This window comes from Oncorhynchus masou, chromosome 23 (assembly GCF_036934945.1).
Source record: "Oncorhynchus masou masou isolate Uvic2021 chromosome 23, UVic_Omas_1.1, whole genome shotgun sequence".
Lineage (NCBI taxonomy): Eukaryota > Metazoa > Chordata > Actinopteri > Salmoniformes > Salmonidae > Oncorhynchus > Oncorhynchus masou.
In genome coordinates this window covers 18,437,756-18,458,218 of record NC_088234.1, presented here as the reverse complement: position 1 = coordinate 18,458,218, position 20,463 = coordinate 18,437,756, and the positions used below count along the sequence as shown (strand labels likewise).

Genomic DNA, 20,463 nt, shown 5'->3' with positions numbered 1-20,463 from the left:
TGAGTATTAGTTTAGCTTGTGATAATAATGAGCAATGTGACTGTAGATTACCCTGACTCACACACACACACCCCCTCTCACACACACGACCCAACGACATCGATGTGGAGCATGCATGTAGTCCGTGTGGAGGTCATGTCTAATTTCACACCCCATTAGAGATGAACCACCTGCAGTCAAGTCACTAAGGCAACTGCTCTATGAAAACCTCCAGAGTAACATGTGTGTGTGGCATGTCCATGTGTGAGTATCTAATCGACATTCAGCTCAAAGAGGTTAGGTTAGTTTGTTAAGTCCCATCTGCGGAGAGAAGATTCTACCTATGGGTATTTGAACTGTATCAAACTAAGACATAGTAACAGGAGGGTTAGTAGGTTGGTCCACTGTTAACCTGAAACATCCACAACTATCCATCAATGGACGTTTTAACTGTCACAAACCAGGGCTGTGTCCCCATTGGCATTCTATTCCCTATAGTGCACCCTATGGGCTCTGGTCAAAACAGGGTAGTGCACTATTTAGGGCATAGGGTCCCATTTGGGACACATCCTGTAACAGACTAAGCCATAGGACGAGGGGGGTTAGTTCCTGAAACATCCCCCCAGTTATCCCCATGCTCCCAGACCCCCACCTCTCCCTCTCAGCGACCTTACCTCCTCCATGCGGCCCTCGCTGTTCTCTGGGTCCCCTTCGGGGGTGGGCTGGGGGGCCCTGGAGTCCTCTGGGTCTGGCCTTTCCACCTCCATAGGGCCAGGGCCGGACGGCTCCGACAGGGAAGACTGCTTCTTCTCCCTGGGGGGAGAGAGAAAGCGCAAGGGGGAGAGAGTGAGAATGAGGATAGTAGAGAGATGTATTCTCATACAAAGACCTGAATAAAGAACGTCATCGTAAATGATCTATACATAGATAACAAACAATGGCAAAGAAGCCGGCTCGTCCTACCTACAACCATTAGCCATGAAAGCTAAAAAAAAAATCAATCTAGTAGGAAGGAACAAAACTGTGTCCCTCATCAAAAAGCAGAGAGGATTAGATAGATGAGTCTACCTCTAGTAAAAGAGAGTCAGACACACAGGACAGATTGAGAGAGAGAAAGAGAGAAGGTTGGTTGAGGCCAGTTATCTGGGACAGTGCAACTATAAATAACTTACTCACACCAGAATACAGCCAACTGACACCCAGCGACCCAGCTACGAGGTCAAAAATACTCCTCAAAACAAACTCCTGATTTGGTCAGTCACACACACTGATTGACCAACCAAGACATGCACCGCTGTCTAACCAAAGATCACTGTGTAAACACATTGAGATCACTTACAGGGTCGTCCTAATGTCATTGACTGATAACCGATTCAGACCCCTAAAGCCTTCCACATCCTCCACACAAAAAAGCGAAGTCATCGTTCTGCGCATGTCTCTTACGCTCGCCGAACACACACCTGCCTTCTAGGACCTATGAGAGGCCAGGGGACAGATGTCAACTAGACCCCCACCCCAGTGGGGCAGCAGTGGAGGAGAACCCAGTCCCTGATGTGATCATTAAGAGTATGTGTTTGTTGGGATGAAACTGCCTCTTTGCTAAAGAGGCCCCCCATCCCCCATTTTTTTTTTACCCCCTTTATATAATTAAACCCTTACTCCACACTGACCACTGGTAGTCCATGTAGTACCCTCAAGAGACAGCCTAGCCAGTTGGAGAATTATGACACACCTTAAGGGCACACACACCCACAATTGCCAACAGATGTCTTGTGTATGAATGATCTCCCATGGTGACACTTGCTCATTAGCAGTATTCTTTATCATGGTCACGAGTTAACAATCTGACACCAGTCATATATTTATACGTGGCTCTGTCTGACGCCATCTCCTCTCCACCGCAATAACTAACCTGACAAACGTAGCATAAAAGACGACAGAGATGGTGGACAATGAATCAGTCATAACCCACCTCTCAAATGAGACAGAGTCGTTACCTACACTGGATTCATATAGTAAGACAGCCAGTGTATCTACACTTGCACTGGCTTCACATAGAGTGAGACATGCAGTACACCTATACATGCACTGAAGTCATACCGAGACAGGTAGTGTACATTCAGATAGAAAATGTCCCGTAAACATCCATTGGATTCACAGAGTGTAGGTGAGCTTTAGTACGCGCACACACACACACACGTTAAGACAGTCAAGGAGGAAGGAAATCGTTGTTTAATTCATAAGCTTAAAAGCTTCTGCATGGTTCTCAGTATGACGCGTTTGATCCAGCCACGACCAGTTTTATTACTTACTTACCTGCGTATAAGGATTCTCTGGTACTAGTAAACTTGAGTGACCCGGTATCTCCCATCCCCTTCCCCCAACCCGATTCCGATAGATCCACACCCCACGTGGACGCGGAGAGCGACACTCACGTGCACGACGCATGTATGTAATGTAACAATTCGTGTCAGTCTAGTAATTAAAACGCCCACCACTGACAGTTAAAACGTAGCGACAGTTTAGCGGTCATTTAATTAGGACACTAGGCGGGCAGGGTGAACGAGCGGTTGAGACATGACACAATCAGCACTGGCAGCGCCTTAGCTACTACCGGTGAAGCCATTCTAGAAACGTAATGCCTATCCTTTCGCTCTCCATCTTACCCGTTTTCGGTCCCTTCCGACAGCATATTGTCTGGCTGGAACCGCGGACACCTAACGCTCTATCGCAATCGGTTGCTCCACGGATTGAAACTGAGGACGAGAAATCCTCATGCGGCTGCCGGGTTTGTGCACTGCGACGGTATCAGAGTAGCAACACACACGACGGCCATATTGGATAGCGAGCCGAGAGGGGAAACTAGCCGGGATCCTTGGGACCTCCAGCTGTGACGTCAGCCCATTGAAGTTTTCATCTCAAAAGATTCGTGTTATTGTTGTAGGGGTTATTAAGGAAAAGACGAAGCGGGGGGATTTACGACAGTGTCGAACTACGTGAGGCTTCCTTTTATCGTATAGAAGTTTCGTTATGTTTTAGCCTGTTACAAATGTACTGGTAAGTGGATGGCATTCCGGCTACTTGGAGAAAAACGACAGCTGTGTGCCTGTTCACCCGCGTATCTACCCTCACTGGCTACAACAGTCCCACCCGATCTCCCAGACCTTCAATAATTGAGGACATGTATTTCTATTGTTAGGGTGGTCGCCCTGCTATTTGGTCAATATAATAGATACTATTTGGTTAAATTTAGGGAAGGGACGTCCCAATCTCGAATTGCACTAACCGTCTCTCTTCGGCTGCGGGGGGCCTCATTAAACGCCTAACAAGAAATACCACTGCCACTTTTCTATAACTAGTAGTCGCGAGTAAGCGTTTTGACCGTTCACAATGCTGTCGGTAAGTGTAAGGACGATATTTTTTATTTTACCTTTATTTAACTAGGTAAGTCAGTTAAGAACAAATTCTTATTTTCAATGACGGCCTAGGAACAGTGGGTTAACTGCCTGTTCAGGGGCAGAACGACAGAGTTTTACCTGGTCAGCTCGGTTACTAGTCCAACGCGCTAACCACTAGGCTACCCTGCCGCCCCATATTGTAACAAAGAATTTGGCATTTGGCAGTAGCAGAGTAGCTACAATGGATCAAGCTAAAACACTGGTGTTCTGGCCAACTTAATGCGTCATCTCTATATGGAATAAACATTTTCTTTACAATAAATCCATGTGTCATGTCACTCATCAAAACCCATGAAACATACTTCAAGACACTTAATGATAAATGGGTCAAGAGTTGCTCGAAGATACGTTATTTAACTAGGCATGTCAATGAAGAAAATTCTTATTTACAATGACCGCCTACACTGGCCAAACCCGAACAATGCTGGGCCAATTGTGCGGTGCCCTATGGCCGGTTGTGACACAGCCTGGCTTCGAACCAGGGTGTCTGTAGTGACACCTCTAGAACTGAGATGCAGTGACCACTGCCCCACTCGGGGGCCCAATGTGGAAAAGTGCAGTTTTCTGGGAAAACTAGTAGTCCGCATTGAGGTACGTTTTCCGACCCATATCTCATGCCGGCTCAAGTGTCTTAATGTAATCATGATTGCGTTCCGACCCCAGTGCATCTTAGTGTAAACAAGCGTACGGGTAGGGTCGGTATCTTCTGGCAAAGGCAAGACACATAAAATATATCTGCACACACACATTCACACATGTTCTAATGGTGCTTCCTGTTTTTATTATAATCTAAACTCACAATCGCTACATTGAGACGTCCATTCACACCTGGAGTCCAATCATCCATCCACAGATCAATGACCAGGGCCCGGTTTCCCGATAGTGATGGAGCTTAGGAGCGCTTTAACGATGCATCTTTCCTACAGCGGCCGAAGATGTAACATGCGTTTCTCACAACACGCAGAGAGAACAGTCGATAAGTTGGAGTATGTGTCCATACTTATCGAAAGAAAGGGAGCACTGAACTCTGATCAGTTTTCTCCATTCAAATCTTACCAAACATAATTATTTTACAATACTGACGACGGATCAGCTCCTATCACCACCTATAGCTGCAAATATTGAGGTGGCTTATTCTAGTTGCTTACCCAATCATTGCACACATGTTGGGCTACACATGAAATATAGCGACAAATTACTATCAAAATAGAAGTCAATTGAACATTAAATGTATTTCATTATGTTTACCCCGGGCCCGTACTGTTTATTTTAATGCAGTCATCGCAATATTCATTTGAAGCATCTTTTTATATGTTGCTTGTTTGTATAAATTGCAAAGACATTGGCTACTTTGTTCTGAAGTTAGAGGTCAGAGAGACATATAAACCATGGGATTCTATGTTTAGCAGAGATGTGTATAAAGTGACGCGCGGAGGGCAAAAATACATCTAATGCCGCACTTAGCTGTTCAACGAGTGGTCTGAGTTAGGCGTTAGATTACGAGCAGGTTCAAGTGCGACATTAATAACATTGGTTTTGGGAAACGGTTCAGAAATGTAACAATGCTCCTACGAAGGTTCTCACGATGATTTAGGAAGCTTTTGGAAAACCGGGCCCAGAGGAAAGTGTTAAACATGTTCAATTCCAAAGAAACATTCACATTACAGACTGAGGCAGGGATGATACAGGGAGGATCTATTAATGTCGGCCCGGGCGCACATGCAGGTGTGTTTTGGACCAGCTTTTGCACCTTTATAGGGTTAGGTTTCACAAACGCCCATATCTCCATGTTACAGCGCTTGTTTACGGAAGACAGACAGAATCACCTGTGTTAATTAGCAGTATCTTGTGACAGCAGCATACCACCCTGCATACCACTGCTGGCTTGCTTCTGAAGCTAAGCAGGGTTGGTCCTGGTCAGTTCCTCGATGGGAGACCAGATGCTGCCTGAAGTGGTGTTGGAGGACCAGTAGGAGGCACTCTTTCCTCTGGCCTAAAAAAATATCCCAGTGTGATTCGGGACACTGCCCTGTGTAGGGTGCTGTCTTTCGGATGGGATGTTAAACGGGTGTCCTGACTGAGGTCATTAAAGATCCTGTGGCACTTATCGTAAGAGTAGGGGTGTTAACCCCGGTGTCCTGGCTAAATTCCCAATCTGGCCCTCAAACCATCACGGTCACCTAATAATCCCCAGTTTACAATTGGCTCATTCATCCCCCTGTAACTATTCCCCAGGTTGTTGCTGCAAATGAGAACGTGTTCTCAGTCAACTTACCTGGTAAAATAACAGATCAAATAATTAGCTACAGTCCATTCAGAAAGTTTTCAGACCCATTGACTTTTTCCACATTTTGTTACGTTACAGCCTTATTTAACTTTTTTTAAACTCAATCTTCACACAATACCCCAACAAAGTGAAAACATGTTTAGGAATTTTTGCTAATTTATAAAAAAACAGAAATACCTGAGGTAAATAACTATTCAGACCCTTTGCTATGAGACTCAGGTGCATCCTTTTTCCATTGATCATCCTTGATGTTTCTACAACTTGGAGTCCACCTGTGGTAAAATAAATTGATTGGGCATGATTTGGAAAGGCACAAACCTGTTTATATAAGGTCCCACAGTTGACGGTGCACGTCAGAGCAAAAGCCAGGCCATGAGGTTGAAGGACTTGTCTGTAGAGCTTTGAGACAGGGTTGTGTTGAGGTACCGATCTGAGGAAGGGTATCAAAACATGTGGCATTGAAGGTCCCTAAGAACACAGTGGCCTCCATCATGCGTACATGAAAGAAATGTGGAACCACCAACAGAGCTGGCCGCCCAGCCAAACTGAGCAATTGGGGGAGAAAGGCCTTGGTAAGGGAGGTGACCAAGAACCGTATGGTCACTGACAGAGCTCCAGAGTTCCTCTGTGGAGATGGGAGAACCTTCCAGAAGGACAACCATCTCTGCAGCCCTCCACCAATCAAGCCTTTATGGTGGAGTGGCCAGGCGGAAGCCACTCCATGACAGCCCACTTGGAGTTTGCCAAACCACACCTAAAGGACTCCCAGACCATGAGAAACAAGATTCTCTGGTCTGAAGAAACGAAGACTGAACTCTCAGGCCTGAATGCCAAGCATCACATCTGGAAGAAACCTGGCACCATCCCTAAGGTGAAGCATGGTGGTGGCAGCATCATGCTGTGGGGATGTTTTTCAGCAGCAGGGACTGAGAGACTAGTCAGGATCAAGGGAAAGATGAACAGAGCAAAGCTCAGGACCTCAGACTGGGATCACCTTCCAACAGGACAACGACCCTAAGCACACAACCAAGACAACACAGGAGTGGCTTCAGGACAAGTCTCTGAATGTCCTTGAGTGGCCCAGCCAGAGCCCAGACCTGAACATCTCTGGAGACCTGAAAATAGCTGTGCAGTGACACTCCCCATTCAACCTGACAGAGCTTGAGAGGTTTTGCAGAGAAGAATTGGATAAACTCTAAATACATGTGTGCCAAGCTTGTAGCATCATACCCAAGAAGACTTGAGGCTGCCAAAGTGCTTCAACAAAGTACTGAGTAAAAAGGTCTGAATACTTATGCAAATGTCATATTTTAGTTTATTTGTAATCAAATGTGCAACATTTTCTAAAAACCTGTTTTTGCTTTGTCATTATGGGGTATTGCTTGTAGATTGATTTTAAAATAAGGCTGCAACTTAAAATGTGGAAAAGGTCTAGGGGTCTGAATACTTCCCTAATGTATCTAGCATGCTCTCTAGCGTGCTCTGAACACCTGTGTGTAAAGTCCTATTCACACGGGATTGGTTTTACTGGGGGAGATAGGGTTATGGAATCATGTGCACGAGCACAAATCAACATATCCATCATTAAGGCCTGTCCGAATCTGCCACGTCGGTCATTTTACAGTAATAATTCAAGCCGCAAAAAAAATAAAAGTCCTCTTATAGTACTAATCTAGTGCAAATCGACATCCCTGTGTTTTGAGAGAAATGTCTGAATTTGACAGGTGTGCCTGTCAAATAGGCCTAACTGAATCGATCAATTGATGCTTAAAACGAAGTGCTGCGCATAGCCCATAAAGAACCTACGTGTCAACTTTTAGTGAATGCCTTTGTTTATACGTTGTGTCAATGAATTGAACATTGCCAAATGGGTCAGTGGAAAAAAAGTGTATTTAATGCAACCCATGCTGTTCATAGATCACAATGCAGCCTTCCAAATAAACTACATTTTTGGAAATGTCAAGTTCACCTTCTCATCCATTGTCTTAAAATGCATCTCAAGTGCAAGTACACTGTTTAGCGCACATGTGCAAGCTAGGGGGCATGTAGGACATCTACTGCAGATCCAAAATAATGATTAGGATCACACTTCCTCAATTCCAACATTATGGTGACACTACACCAAAGATGGCTTGGAATGGTTTAGAAACTTGGGAGCCAAGCTCAAGTTGTCAGTGTAGCCTGTTACTGCCTGAACATGCCTAGAATAAAAACCCGCCAGGCGAATTCCTTCAGAAGAAATTTTTTGAAAAAGCAATAATGGGACAAGTCATCCAAAAATGTATACTTTTGACTCATCTGCCCATAGAACATTCTTCCAAGAGTCATCCAGGTTCTTCCAGGTGCTTTTTGGCAAACTTGCATAAACTTTCTGGACGAGATGGGTCCCATTATGTCTGGCGAAAACCAAACACTGCATTCCACAGTAAGAACCACATACTAAAGGTCAAGCATGGTGGTGTTAGTGTGATGCTTTGGGGATGCTTTGCTGCCTCAGGACCTGGATGACTTGCCTTAATAGAAGGAACCATGAATTCTGCTCTGTATCAGAAGAATGTCAGGACATTTGTCTGTGAGTTGAAGAGCAGCTAGGTCATGCAGCAAAACACACAAATAAGTCACACCTTTTGGGGTTATTTGTAAACTCAGGTTCCCAGTATCTAATATTAGGTTTTGGTTGAAGATCTGATAACATTCAGGTTTTTGTTTTTATATGCAAAAATCTGAAAGGGGGCAAATGCTTTTTCACGGCACTGTACAAATCGGTAATGCATCGGAAAATGTGTGCAAATATTAGCAGCTCACCAAGGGTTTGTTTTGTGAAGTGTGTGTGTGTCAGCGTTTCTGTTCTGAAAATGTGGCGCTGGACATTTGACCAGCAGCATTTTCATTTACCGGTACATTTCTCAGACCCATATGCATTGGGTGTGTAACCTGATTAGGGTGTCTGCCCACGGTGCTCCCAAATTCATACAACCGGTAGGCCTAGGAGACATTTAAAAAAATAACTATTTTTTTTTAAGGCAATGAGTCTGATGCAAGAGATCAAAACGTTTAGCTTAAAAGAATGTTGATAAACTTATTTCTTAACATTATTAGCGCAGCAAAGTTCACAAGTCAGGAGGCCACAGGCGAATGTGGATTTTGCCAGAGGACAGTGAAAGCAAGTTGAAAACCAATAGAACATGAGAGAAATAGGCTCCTGGTTTCAATGGCATATGGAAGTCTATATGAAATAATTGCATCCACGGATAGTGTCGGATTTTGCCTAAGCTACTTTGAAGCAAGGTAAAACATGCCTCATGTAGTAAAATGTTCAGGTTTCAAACAAACAGCTAAATTCTTTCAAAATGCATACTGCCTCCAGCTCATTACAATGTGGTGTGTGACAGTGATGAAGCCTGCCTTCCTTGCCTATGCATTTAAATGGTTAACGGGAAGCGCGCTTCAATTACCAGTTGAGAAATAAAAAATATTACCTCTTTAATCGTGGCCAAAAAATGTTTGAACACGTGATTGCATTTGGAATTGTGGCGTAATGATTAGGCTTATACAACTGCTGTGATTTTCTTCTAAAAGGGCTCTGCATCTGTATGCTGTGCGTGTGATTAACAAATAAATATATTTTTACCTTTTTCACTAGGCAAGTCAGTTAAGAACAAATTCTTATTTACAATGACAGTCTAGGAACAGTGGGTTAACTGCCTGTTCAGGGGCCGAACAACAGATTTGTACCTTGTCAGCTCGGGGGTTTGAACTTGCGACCTTCCGGTTACTAGTCCAACACTCTAACCACTAGGCTATGCTGCTGCTCCAGATACATAACCAATATTGCTGCTGCTCCAGATACATAACCAATATTGCTGCTGCTCCAGATACATAACCAATATACACACACACATCATTTAGTGGAATTAAATTGGCGTAAATTAACCATGACCAGTCAAACTTATTTACATCAACAGGCGACAATATTATTTATCGCCTTTATTTTTTCAACAGCCAAAATCCAGCTATTACCGGCTAACAGAAACCCTGGTGTGTGTGTGTGTGTGTGTAAAGAACCGCAAGGAGTGTGTGCGTTGTGAGAGCAACTCAAATGGTATTATGGCTGACCTGGAAGGCTGTTTCTTCTCTCCTCCTTTTTCCAGTCTTCTCCTTTCATCCCCTCTTCCTTTTCCCGGGACAGATTTCTGAGAAACAAATAGAATGAGCAAACGACAGACTATATATGGCAAAATATCAATGCACCGTGCTAAGAGACAAAAGCAAGAAGCCACTTCTGTAGCAGTAAAGAATCCCCTTTTTATATACGATTAAATTAAAGCATGTCGAGAAAGATTACTGGGATTGTATGAAGGAAGAGGGGTTAGTATTTTAAATTATTATGTTCCATAATATAAAGAAGCATGTCACAGGTGGTAAAGCATCTTTCACTAATTCTCCTCAGCCCACACCGACCCAGTCAGTATGAGAAGGTGAGTTTAACTCACTTGCACCCAGAGAGACACTGTCAGTCTGGTGCATCAGTATTAGCATGGCGGGATCATCATCGGAGACTAACGTCTACACTACTCTAGTACTGACGGGTGATGGCAGCTTGTCATTGCAAAGAGAAATATTTGATTGACATCCGGATTAGCCAGTCACTAACCTTTTTTTTGTCCCGGGAGGAGGTGGAGCCAGAGGAATGTGATGAAGAGGATCCAGAATCCGAGTCGGAGGATGAAGAGTCGCCGCCGCTGGAGGGCGACGACCTTCTGTCGCTCGCCCTCTTCCTCTGCCTGCACCGCTCTTCTTCCTTCTTCCTCACATCTTCCTTCCGCTTCTTCTCTTCTTCTTCCTTACCTGGGTAAGAGGGGGGCAGAGCAGGCCCCATGGGTTCAACCTCAACAGCCTCTTCAGGTCCTCTTCTCCTGGTCTCGCCGGCGGCTTTCGGTGTTGCCTTTTCTGCCTGGCTGTCACTCTCCTTCTCCATATTTACAATTTCTCCTCCAGTTTTCCATCCAGGCTTTTCCGCGGACGTCTTGTTCGGTGAGGTGACCTTTATGGTGTTGTCTGTGTCCTGCTGGGCCCCTGAGACGAGGACTTCCTGTTCGAGGGGGGGTTCCCCTTGCGTGGTCACCACCACAGACCCCTGTTGCCCAGGTTTGGGAGGGGATGCCATGGAGCCGGATGAGGTGTCGGAGAACATGCGGGGCTTCTTGGGGGCGAGAACAGGCAGGCAGGTGGTTGAGCCGGGAGGGGAGGAAAGGGGTTCGTCCCTGCCGAAGGGTGACTTCTTCGGGCTGTCCCCCTGGTGCACCGCAGGCACCTCTGACCCCCCAGACCCAAACGGCAAGGACACAGACGTCACATCCCGTCCGTGCTTCCATGGCGGCAGGCAACTCTCACTCTCTACCCGTTTCTCCTCTTTCTCCGTTCTCTTCTGTGCCGTCTCTCCAGATGTACCCTGGGGCTCTGCGGTGAGGGTGATGCCTGGGACAGCTGCTCCAGACACCAGAGAGAGAGGATGGAACTGGGCCCCTGATCCAAACATAGACACTGGTGCAGGGACCTCGGGTACAGGGACGGTTCCGGAGTGCGCTGCGCTGTTGCCTCCGATGTGGGTGATGGCAGCCCCAGGGAACAGGACTCCCCCAACCCCCGGTCCTGCTCCTGGGACGATGCTACCGCCATCTCCTAATCCGGACGACTCCCCACCAGGACCTGTCTGGCCGTCTGAGGCACCCTCACCTCTCTTCCCAAATGCTCCCTCGGAAGCCATCTTGAGGGCGAGCAGGGAGAGGGGTCCGGGCCGCCGCTGGGCCAGGGGCTCTGGGCTGCTGGAGCGGGAGCTGGAGTCAGAGTCGTGCCTCTGGAGGCCACCTGGAGGGGAGTGGACGGCTACCCCAGCCCCTGCTCCTTCTGGCTCCTCATCCATGTCGGGCGGGCTCTGCTTGGGGGTGTCGGGTAGAGGAAAGGACAGCTCTGGGGGTGGGGAGGGGGCGGGGTGGGCTGGCGGAGCTGCATGGGGGGCTGGTGTACTACCTGCTGAGGGGGGATGTGTTGCGGAGGCTGGAGCTTGCGCCTGGACCTCTCTCGGCCAACTGGGATGCTGGAGGAAGGCTGCTGGGGCCGAGGGGGAGGGGAACGTCCTCTTCCACCGCCACCTCTTCTTGCCCCCGCCGCAGGTCCCCACTCATCTTCGTCCTCCGCACTGCTGTCATCATCATCACTGTCTTCCTGGACGCGGTTACCCGCGGCGCTGGCTGCTGGCCGGGCGGAGCGGCTGAGGTGGAGCACATAGTGGGCGGGTCGGTCGTCATCCACCGGGGCGGTGCCTTCATTCTCCTGGGCCTGGACGCGGGGGGGCATGGAGGGTGGCAGGCCCTGGCGCTCGGGGTCCCCCAGGACACGCACAGACAGGGAGGCCACAGCGCGGGGTGGTGAGGGGGTGGTGAGCTCCTCGTGGCGGAGGCCAGTGTGGAGTGAGAGACGCTGCTGCGTCCAGGAGCCAGGGGCGTCAGGGGAATCCTGGGGGACGGAGCCTGGGCCAAAGTGTGGTCTGCGAGACATCGTCCCTTTGCCCATACCCTGGGACATCATTCCTTGCTCCATCATCATTGTCCCTCCTCCACCTCCTTCCTCGGCCCGGTTCAGTGGGGGCTGAGAGGGTATGGGGCAATGCTGAGGTAGAGAGAGAAATTGAGACTGTTAGCTAGCCTGATATGAACACATGAACAAGAAATTATAGAATAAATATATCTTGGACCGTTCGAATGTAATTGCCTTTAGAGCATCTTCTGCTCCTGTGTGTGTGTTATTGACCTTGTCAGGATGGTAGGAAGCACTGTCGTTGTCCTGCTCTGTGTCCTCCTCCTCCTCCTCCTCCTCCTCGTCCTCCTCCTCTGGGCCTGTTTCCCCTAAAGGGAAACAGAGGTTAGATGTTAGGGGTCAGAGTTTGGAACTGGGATTTCTGCAGTCTCAGACTCTGCACTACAACTCAATTGGGAATGGAGAGAACAAGAAATACTACTCATCCAACATACCAAAAATAACCTGGTATATACAAATCATTTAAACTGGACAGCTTCATCACCATCTCTACATTCAAGACTCAATCAGGGGGCTCCCGGGTGGTGCAGTGGTTTAAGGCACTACATCTCAGTGCTACAGACCCTGGTTCGATCCTGGGCTGTATCACAACTGGTCGTGATGGGGAGTCCCATAGGGTGGCGCACAATTGGACCAGCATCGTCCGGGTTAGGGTTTGGCCATCATTGTAAATAAGAACTTGGTCTTAACTGACTTGCCTTGTAACATAAAATAAATAGAAATCATGAACACTCTTACGGACACCTGTGCCTGCTTCGTGTGATGCATTAACGCCTTTACTTTCTTGCCCTTTGTGCTGTTGTCTGTGCCTAACAATGTTTGTACCATGTTGTGTTGCTGCCATGATGTGTTGTCTTACATGGCATCCAAACCAGCTGCACGCGTGCACCATCGTGCATAAATGTATGTTTTACCCCAACACCAAACGCGATCACGACACGCAGGTTAAAATATCAAAACAAACTCTGAACCAATTACATTAATTTGGGGACAGGTCCAAAAGCATTAAACATTTATGGCAATTTAGCTACCTAGCTTGCTGTTGCTAGCTAATTTGTCCTGGGATATAAACATTGAGTTGTTATTTTACCTGAAATGCACAAGGTCCTCTACTCTGACAATTAATCCACACAAAACGGTCAACCGAATCATTTCTAGTCATCTCTCCTCCTTACAGGCTTTTTCTTCTTTGAACTTATATGGTGATTGGCATCTAAACTTTCATAGTATTACCACGATGACCATCAATACAGTTTGTCTTTCAATCGCCCACGTGGGTATAACCAATGAGGAGATGGCACGTGGGTACCTGCTTCTATAAACCAATGAGGAGATGGGAGAGGCAGGACTTGCAGAGCGATCTGCGTCACAAATAGTTCTTCTTAACTGACTTGTATAGTTAAATAAAGGTTAAAATAAAAAGACAAGTTGTTGGTACACCTTCAGGTAAAATAATAAATATATTAAAGTGGTTATTGTGGTTTATTCCTAGTAGTTCTCCTCAGCCCACACTGACCCAGTCAGTATGAGAAGGTGAGTTTAACTCACTTGCAACCAGAGAGACACACTGTCAGTCTGGTGCATCAGTATTAGCATGGCGGGATCATCATCGGAGACAATAAGGACTTGGGGACATTACATGGTGCAAGAGGCCTGAGATGGGCCCACTATCCATATATGCAGATGACAAGGGCACTCAGCTATAAGGCCACTGTTTATATGCAGATGTGAATGGCACAAAGCTAACTGCCCTCCATTCATCCACTGGTATCACTCTACAGCTGTTAACAGTACTAAGCTATAGGGCCGTTGTACATTGTTCAGATAGAGCGCAGACTTGAACTACATGTCCAAACTCACATACCACTTACAATGCATGCCCAAAACCTTGCTTCAGTGTGAATAATGTCCACTCAACACAAGCATTCTATGTTAAGTATTGTGCTAGTGTGGATATTAGAGCCTGGTTGTGTGTCCTACCATCGGCCTCTGCCGCCTCCCGGGCCTCTCTCTCCAGCCTCTGGCGAAGGAGCTCCTGCTGCTGAGCCAGGTACTGCTTTATGAAGCTGTTCTGGCTCATCTCCTCCCCAATCTGAACACACAGGGGACATAAGCACATTAGAAAGCAGGGAAGGGAAATACTAGGCTATCTGTGTGTTTTAAAGATACAGGACTTATCTTCACCACAATATAAAACGATAGACACAATCAGAGGGGGGGGGTAAAATTATCACCTTTGTGCCTTGAACAATACAGGTTGGATTATTTTCTAATTCAATTGAGAGTAAAAAAAAAAAATGCATATCTGGTCTGAAACACACAGATGACTGACAATTAAATCAGGTTACCTCTGTAATATTGCCTCTACGTCTAGTACCGACTCTCCAAAGAGTAGTGTATTGCTTGGTCTCTTACCTGGGAGTTGGGCTGAAGCCCAATGTGGGAAGTGGAAGTTTTCTTAACATTTTCCAACATCAGAGCCTAAAACAGCGAGCAAACTACTGGTTAAAACACATCAAACGTAACCATGCTGTTGTGTTTTCACAGAAATGCAGGCTAATAAGAGCTATTGATTTATTCTCCTCAGCCCACACTGACCCAGTCAGTATGTAAAAATGAGTTTAACTCACTTGCACCCAGAGACACACTGTCAGTCTGGTGCATCAGTATTAGCATGGCTGAATCATCATAGGAGAGAAGAAGAAAAGAGCAATACAGACAGTACCAAACATTTAACATTTACATTGTAGAAAAACTAACCAAATTATTGGAGGCACATACATGAAATCAGTCAACAAATATAGCATCCTAGAAAGGACAACAAGCCCATCTTCCCATTCCAACTCCAGCAGCAAGTGATGCCCAAAATTCGTCATAGTGGTCGTGAGCAGGGTCTCTGAAACAATTTCTGTCCTGCCCTCTGGAGCTTCTCTTGTAATGAACAGACCCATTTTAATTCTGTATAGGCTAAATAGGGAACGTAGAAGCGAAATGGATCTTTGGTCTGTTGCATAGGAGGAGGGGCATCATTGGGATGGGTAAATCCAAATCGACTTGGGTCATTGAGTTTCTAGTGCCAAACAGTTTCGATCGCCCTTCCACTGACATTTGCAAACCTTCAGCTTGCATTCTATTGGAAATGCGGAAGAATAGCGCATTTTTACACACAGGATATTGCCCATAATACAAGTATAGGAAACTGCATGGCTGATTGAAAAACGGGTCGTTATAATGTATGACATTATTTGTGATTGCTGAGCATTGTGTGCAATTCTAAGTTAAGACACTTATGAGGCAATTATAATGCAATTGTGAAATGTATTTTTCTAATGATGGTGTCCAAATTAATATTCAGCAGTAACAGTAGTTTGCTGGAAACCTAACGTTTTTCAGTAGTGGTAGTGTTAATGAAAATTTTACTTAGTTAAATAATATAGCTAGCTAATTGACGAGAAAAAGAAAATCAACTTCACGTTAATTATCTAAAACATGCTTGCCTTACTAAGCTAGCTAGTCACGTAGCTAGGGAGTTAATGTTCCTATAAACAGCGCATATGGGCAGGCGCGTACCCAATCACCCTGCCCCCTTTTCCTCTCACACAGAGCGCAGGCCTGACGACAGAGGAACTGCTGCTAGATAGTTCGCTAGCATTAACACACGCTCCGAATGGGCCTTCAGTTCGGTCCGTGCAACATATCTCAACTTTGAAGTGTGTTGCACAACAAAATACAATTATACAATTGGTTCGACTTATTTTAACACACCGATGGATAATTTGCCAGACCTGAAATGCTCCGAACGCGTGCCTAATATTATGGATTCCCGCACCCGAACCACCGAAACACGGCCTATAATTCACTCTCGCCTCCTGCTTAACTTGACCAGCTCGTCGGTAGAAGCAATAACCGGCGCCAAACTTACCCCCTTCAGTCGCTTAATGAGCGCATTTTTTGCCCCGCTTTTAGGGAGGTGTCGATGCTCCAAAGCGGCTTTCAAATCCGCCACACGGAGTGATTGTAGCGATTTACCATCCAGCGTAACATCTTCATCCGCCATTTTGCTTTCCTGTCGCTCTGTCGACTCACGGGAGCTCCAACAGGCGTCGCTACGTCCTCCGAATCCCCGCCAACGTCACCGTTCGGCAGTCTCCGGAGAGGGTGGAGAGACTTTACTGTAGTTACCAGCCGATACAGTGCTAGCCATCTCTAAAAATCACAAATCTTCAATCATTGAAATTTGCCTTATCCATGTGTCTGACGCTTTTTACAAACAGTGCACAGTATAATGTCCTAAAAAACATGCCACAATTAATAAGTCAGATGCTTCACTAACAAGGTGAAAACTGAAACACAGTTTTAAAATACATATACTTTCATCAGAAATAATCCACACCAAGACATAATGTAATTGTAAAAATGTATTTGTACATTTTAGAAGGGAACAGAGTCAAATGACTTATTGTAGTGTTCAACTTACATGAACTGTAGACTGGATAGATCCATATGCCTTAAATAGCTATTGGGTCATTCCCAACAAATTAACTTTAGTGTAAAAAAAAAAAAAATACAACACGAAAAGCTTTCAAAAATACATTCTGGTACAAAAAAGGCAAAAAACAAATTTAGCTTAATCAAACTAACTGCTCTTCTCCATTTGTTCTTTTCAAACATTGTAGTAAAATTGAATTCACGGTGTGAAGTCAAAACATCCCTGGTTAAATGTGCATATATAACAAATATAGCAACTTAAAGCCATGCAGATCACAAAGCCACTAGGAAAAAATGATAAATAAATACAATTGTTATTAATTATGATGATCGCTTTTCTATTATTAGGCCCTCCGGCTATGGATGTGACATGACTTTACTGTGCAGGCAGGCATTCTGTAGAAACCCTGCTACTTTCCACTAGGGGGAGCACAAAGGCAAAACACTAGTGTATGACAAAGCTACTTCGTACTTTTTTTTGGCACCGATGCATATTTGTTCATTTCACCCTCCTATCACCAACATACATACCACTGCTGCAGAGTCAGACAGCAATACTAGGAAGGGTGGCAGCATTTATATGCAGGGTGCGATTAGAGTCTTTCAACAATAGGAAAGCCTAGAAACTTGCGCCCCAATCCTACCTTAGCCCCCTATGCACTTATTATTAGGATCTGAGAGGATTGGGTAAGAGTAGCCCATGAAGCAATATGGCGATACTTCCACCTAGCCTATCAGAGGCTACAGGGAACGAGATAGGTAGGAGCAATACTTGGGCACAGAAGATTAGTTTAAGCATTGACTTAAGGAGGGCGATGGTGACAAAGATTAACTTCATGGAGATACACACGCACTACAGAAATACCCCATTTGGCAAGTCTGCAACCCACCTGTCTGCTATGGATGCCTCACTGACAATAGAGTCGAATAGAAAACAGACAGGCAACAGTACACCAGCATGTCTGTCTGGGAGCTACCCGCATAGACAAAAGACAACCCTTTCTTTCTCGTCCTTTGGACAACATGTCGGGGACTGTGTAGGAAAGTGAGGGTGTGTGACGGAAGGTGTAATATGTGTGAGAAAGCGAGAGGAAAGGGAGACAGGTGTAGACAGGTAAAAGTTGGAATACAGGTTCTTCCCCCTCGATGGCCCAACCGTGGGAAAGGGCATGCCTGACTGAGCCCGCTCTTGCACCACTCCAACAACAGGTTACTTGAAACCAATCTCAGTCCCACATAGAATTCTTAATCTTCTTTCCAATCCCCCTCTTCCAGACTACAAGCTAGGAAACTGAAGGGGTAAAAGAGTAGCCATCTTGTCATCTTGCAAGCTCCTATGGTCAACATCCTCTGGATAATACAAGTTTTACACAATCTGCAATGCAACACCAGGCAGAAACACACAGTAATTCTGCCACAGCATTTATATACAGACCCACCACCTGCACCTTCATCCAGCTCTCCCTGTTCTCCTCCATCGCAACAAACAGGATGTGGGCACACTTGCAATTTTTGAGAGGGGGGTGGGGGGTGGAGAGTTACTTCGAATAAATAAGGATGCAAAGTTAAGAAAACAAATGTCAAAGGAAGAGGAACGTATGGCAACCAACCAGAACTAGGCTGTCTCCCATAATACGGTGGTCCAAAAGGGACACTCAATAATGTCACAAACCTGGTTCAAACATGAGCAAAACCAAACATCCATCAATCAAATAAGTTAGACACACAACGAGACAACTGTGCTTGGCAGTTGGCACTAAGAGCACAGAAGTCAGTAAGTATAAAAACAAAGCCCAACCAACACACACAAAATCTAACTCAATGACAAATTTGAGGCACAGATCTCAGTTCTTCTTCCGCACTGATAATCAATGATTCCAAGTCACTGTCAAACCATTCAATTAAAAAGACCACACATTGAATCAACTATTAAGGCAGCATTTCCCAAACTCGGTCCTCGGGAGCCCAAGGAGTACACGTTTTGTTTTTTGCCCTTGCACTACACAGCTGATTCAAATGATCAAAGCTTGATGATTCATTTATTATTTGAATCAGCTGTGTAGTGCTAGGGCAAAAACCAAAACGTGCCCCCCTTGGGGTCCAGAGGAGCGAGTTTGGGAAACCCTGGACTAAGGCATTTCAAGAAGAGAAGTTGAAGAAATATTGTCAAGATATCTCTGCGAGGCGCTTTAGCAGGCTGGAGAATCCTGCGGCATGCTGGGACAGCTCTGCCACGCGGTCCACCATTTCCTGGGTGGCAGAGACCGATGGATAGTTTTGTGCTGCCCCCTTTGTAGCCACGACGACAGCCTTCAGGGCCTGACACAGACGCCCCCCTGAGGTTGTGACCTACGGAGAGAGAAAGACAAAAATACATCTTACCTAAATGTCCCTAATCCCTTTCACCTTGACCTAAAACTCTAATTAATTCTGCTGCAAGCTCTTCTTTATGTTTGACGACCGTATCAAACTCTACATTTGGAATGAAATGCAGGGTCGTGTTCATTAGGCATAGAATGGAAGAAAACTGACTGCAACAGGTAGGGACTACCTAAACTTGTCCTATGAAAAACATTCATTTTCTTTTTCTGTTGTAAAATGTTTTGCTACAGTGTGCCCTCATGAACACGAGTCACGACCGTGTCAATTTGGCATGAAATGTGTGCTGACCTTTGCTCGGAGGTCAGGAGAGGTCAGGAGGCGGGAGAGCGTGTCCCCGATGAACACCAGCTTGTGCGCCGTCACGATCAGACTCTTCCCCCGGGAAACGAAGACGCGGGGAGGCTGGTTCCCCTGCACACTGTTGAAGAGCACGTCGATGGAGTCGGCCAGACAGGAGAGGTGGGACAGGCTCTGAGACGAGTAGAAGGACAGCAGCTCAGAGTCCTCCAGAGAGAGAGAGATGGGTAGAGGAGGGGAGGGGCTCAACTGGGGGAGGGAGAGAGACAGAGACAGAGAAGGGGGGGGGGGGAGAGAGAGAAGGGGGGGAGGGGGAAGAGAGAGAAGGGGGAAGAGAGAGAAGGGGGAAGAGAGAGAAGGGGGAGGGGGCAGGCAAAGAGGGGAGAAGGAGGAGAAGATAGACAGGGAGAGAGTTAGAGACATAGGGGGAGGGAGAGACAGTGAGATAGGGTCATCATTGTAATGGTAGGGATGAACATTGTCACTTATGGAACTGCCATCTATTGTGCATTGGGCACCCGTTGTCTATTATGTCAAGTTCTTAGAACCACAGATGACCTCTTGTTGTGTGGCTATGACACAAGTTGACGCAACCTAAGCCTACAAAAATATAGGCTGAGAAAAAATGAGAGAAAGATAAAGAGACATTGAGATTGAGGTAGAGATACTGTAAAGGTAAACAAGTTTAGTTGATCCAGGCAGGTTGAAACTGGATAAAGAAGTACAGAGAGCAGATTTACTGTCAATGTAAGCTAAAGTCAGGTAGATCAATGTTGACTCACTGGACTGAAGGACAGAGAAAGCTCATCAGTAAATACACAAGAGAGAATTAATGATTCATCCGAGGCCATAGTTTGTGTATGTGGTGTGAAGATGTGAGAAGATGTGTGCATGTATGTGCGGGGTGATTGGTGTGAAAAGTGTGTGAGAAAGTGTGTGAGGAAAGTGTGTGAGAATGAGACAAGCATATGTGTG

The 20,463-nt window shown here is 45.9% G+C and overlaps 2 protein-coding genes and 3 non-coding genes across 6 annotated transcripts in view; all 5 read right to left on the bottom strand.

Moving 5' to 3' along the window:
- Positions 1 to 16,651, bottom strand: part of acin1b (apoptotic chromatin condensation inducer 1b) — a 32,968-nt gene extending 16,317 nt beyond the window's left edge. Inside the window, 8 exon segments of the mRNA XM_064931461.1 lie at positions 654 to 792; positions 9,841 to 9,917; positions 10,379 to 11,706; positions 11,709 to 12,393; positions 12,535 to 12,629; positions 14,302 to 14,413; positions 14,737 to 14,802; positions 16,244 to 16,651. Coding sequence (XP_064787533.1) covers positions 654 to 792; positions 9,841 to 9,917; positions 10,379 to 11,706; positions 11,709 to 12,393; positions 12,535 to 12,629; positions 14,302 to 14,413; positions 14,737 to 14,802; positions 16,244 to 16,378 — 2,637 coding nt within the window. The 5' untranslated portion in view covers positions 16,379 to 16,651.
- LOC135511296 (small nucleolar RNA U6-53/MBII-28) lies at positions 10,166 to 10,282 on the bottom strand. The gene has a single exon (XR_010451255.1). It is a non-coding gene; the product is annotated as a small nucleolar RNA U6-53/MBII-28 (small nucleolar RNA).
- Positions 13,818 to 13,936, bottom strand: LOC135511297 (small nucleolar RNA U6-53/MBII-28). Its single transcript, XR_010451256.1, has one exon. It is a non-coding gene; the product is annotated as a small nucleolar RNA U6-53/MBII-28 (small nucleolar RNA).
- LOC135511298 (small nucleolar RNA U6-53/MBII-28) lies at positions 14,900 to 15,016 on the bottom strand. The gene has a single exon (XR_010451257.1). It is a non-coding gene; the product is annotated as a small nucleolar RNA U6-53/MBII-28 (small nucleolar RNA).
- Positions 16,652 to 16,724: 73 nt separating the features above from the next.
- The window catches only part of LOC135510487 (embryonal Fyn-associated substrate-like), an 11,496-nt gene continuing 7,757 nt past the window's right edge, over positions 16,725 to 20,463 (bottom strand). For both annotated transcript variants that reach the window (XM_064931463.1, XM_064931462.1), the window contains 2 exons: positions 19,480 to 19,737; positions 16,725 to 19,158 (listed from right to left, as the gene is read on the bottom strand). In XM_064931463.1, the coding sequence (XP_064787535.1) occupies positions 18,976 to 19,158; positions 19,480 to 19,737 (441 nt within the window). In that variant the 3' untranslated portion in view covers positions 16,725 to 18,975. The remainder of the gene's footprint in view (positions 19,159 to 19,479; positions 19,738 to 20,463) is intronic.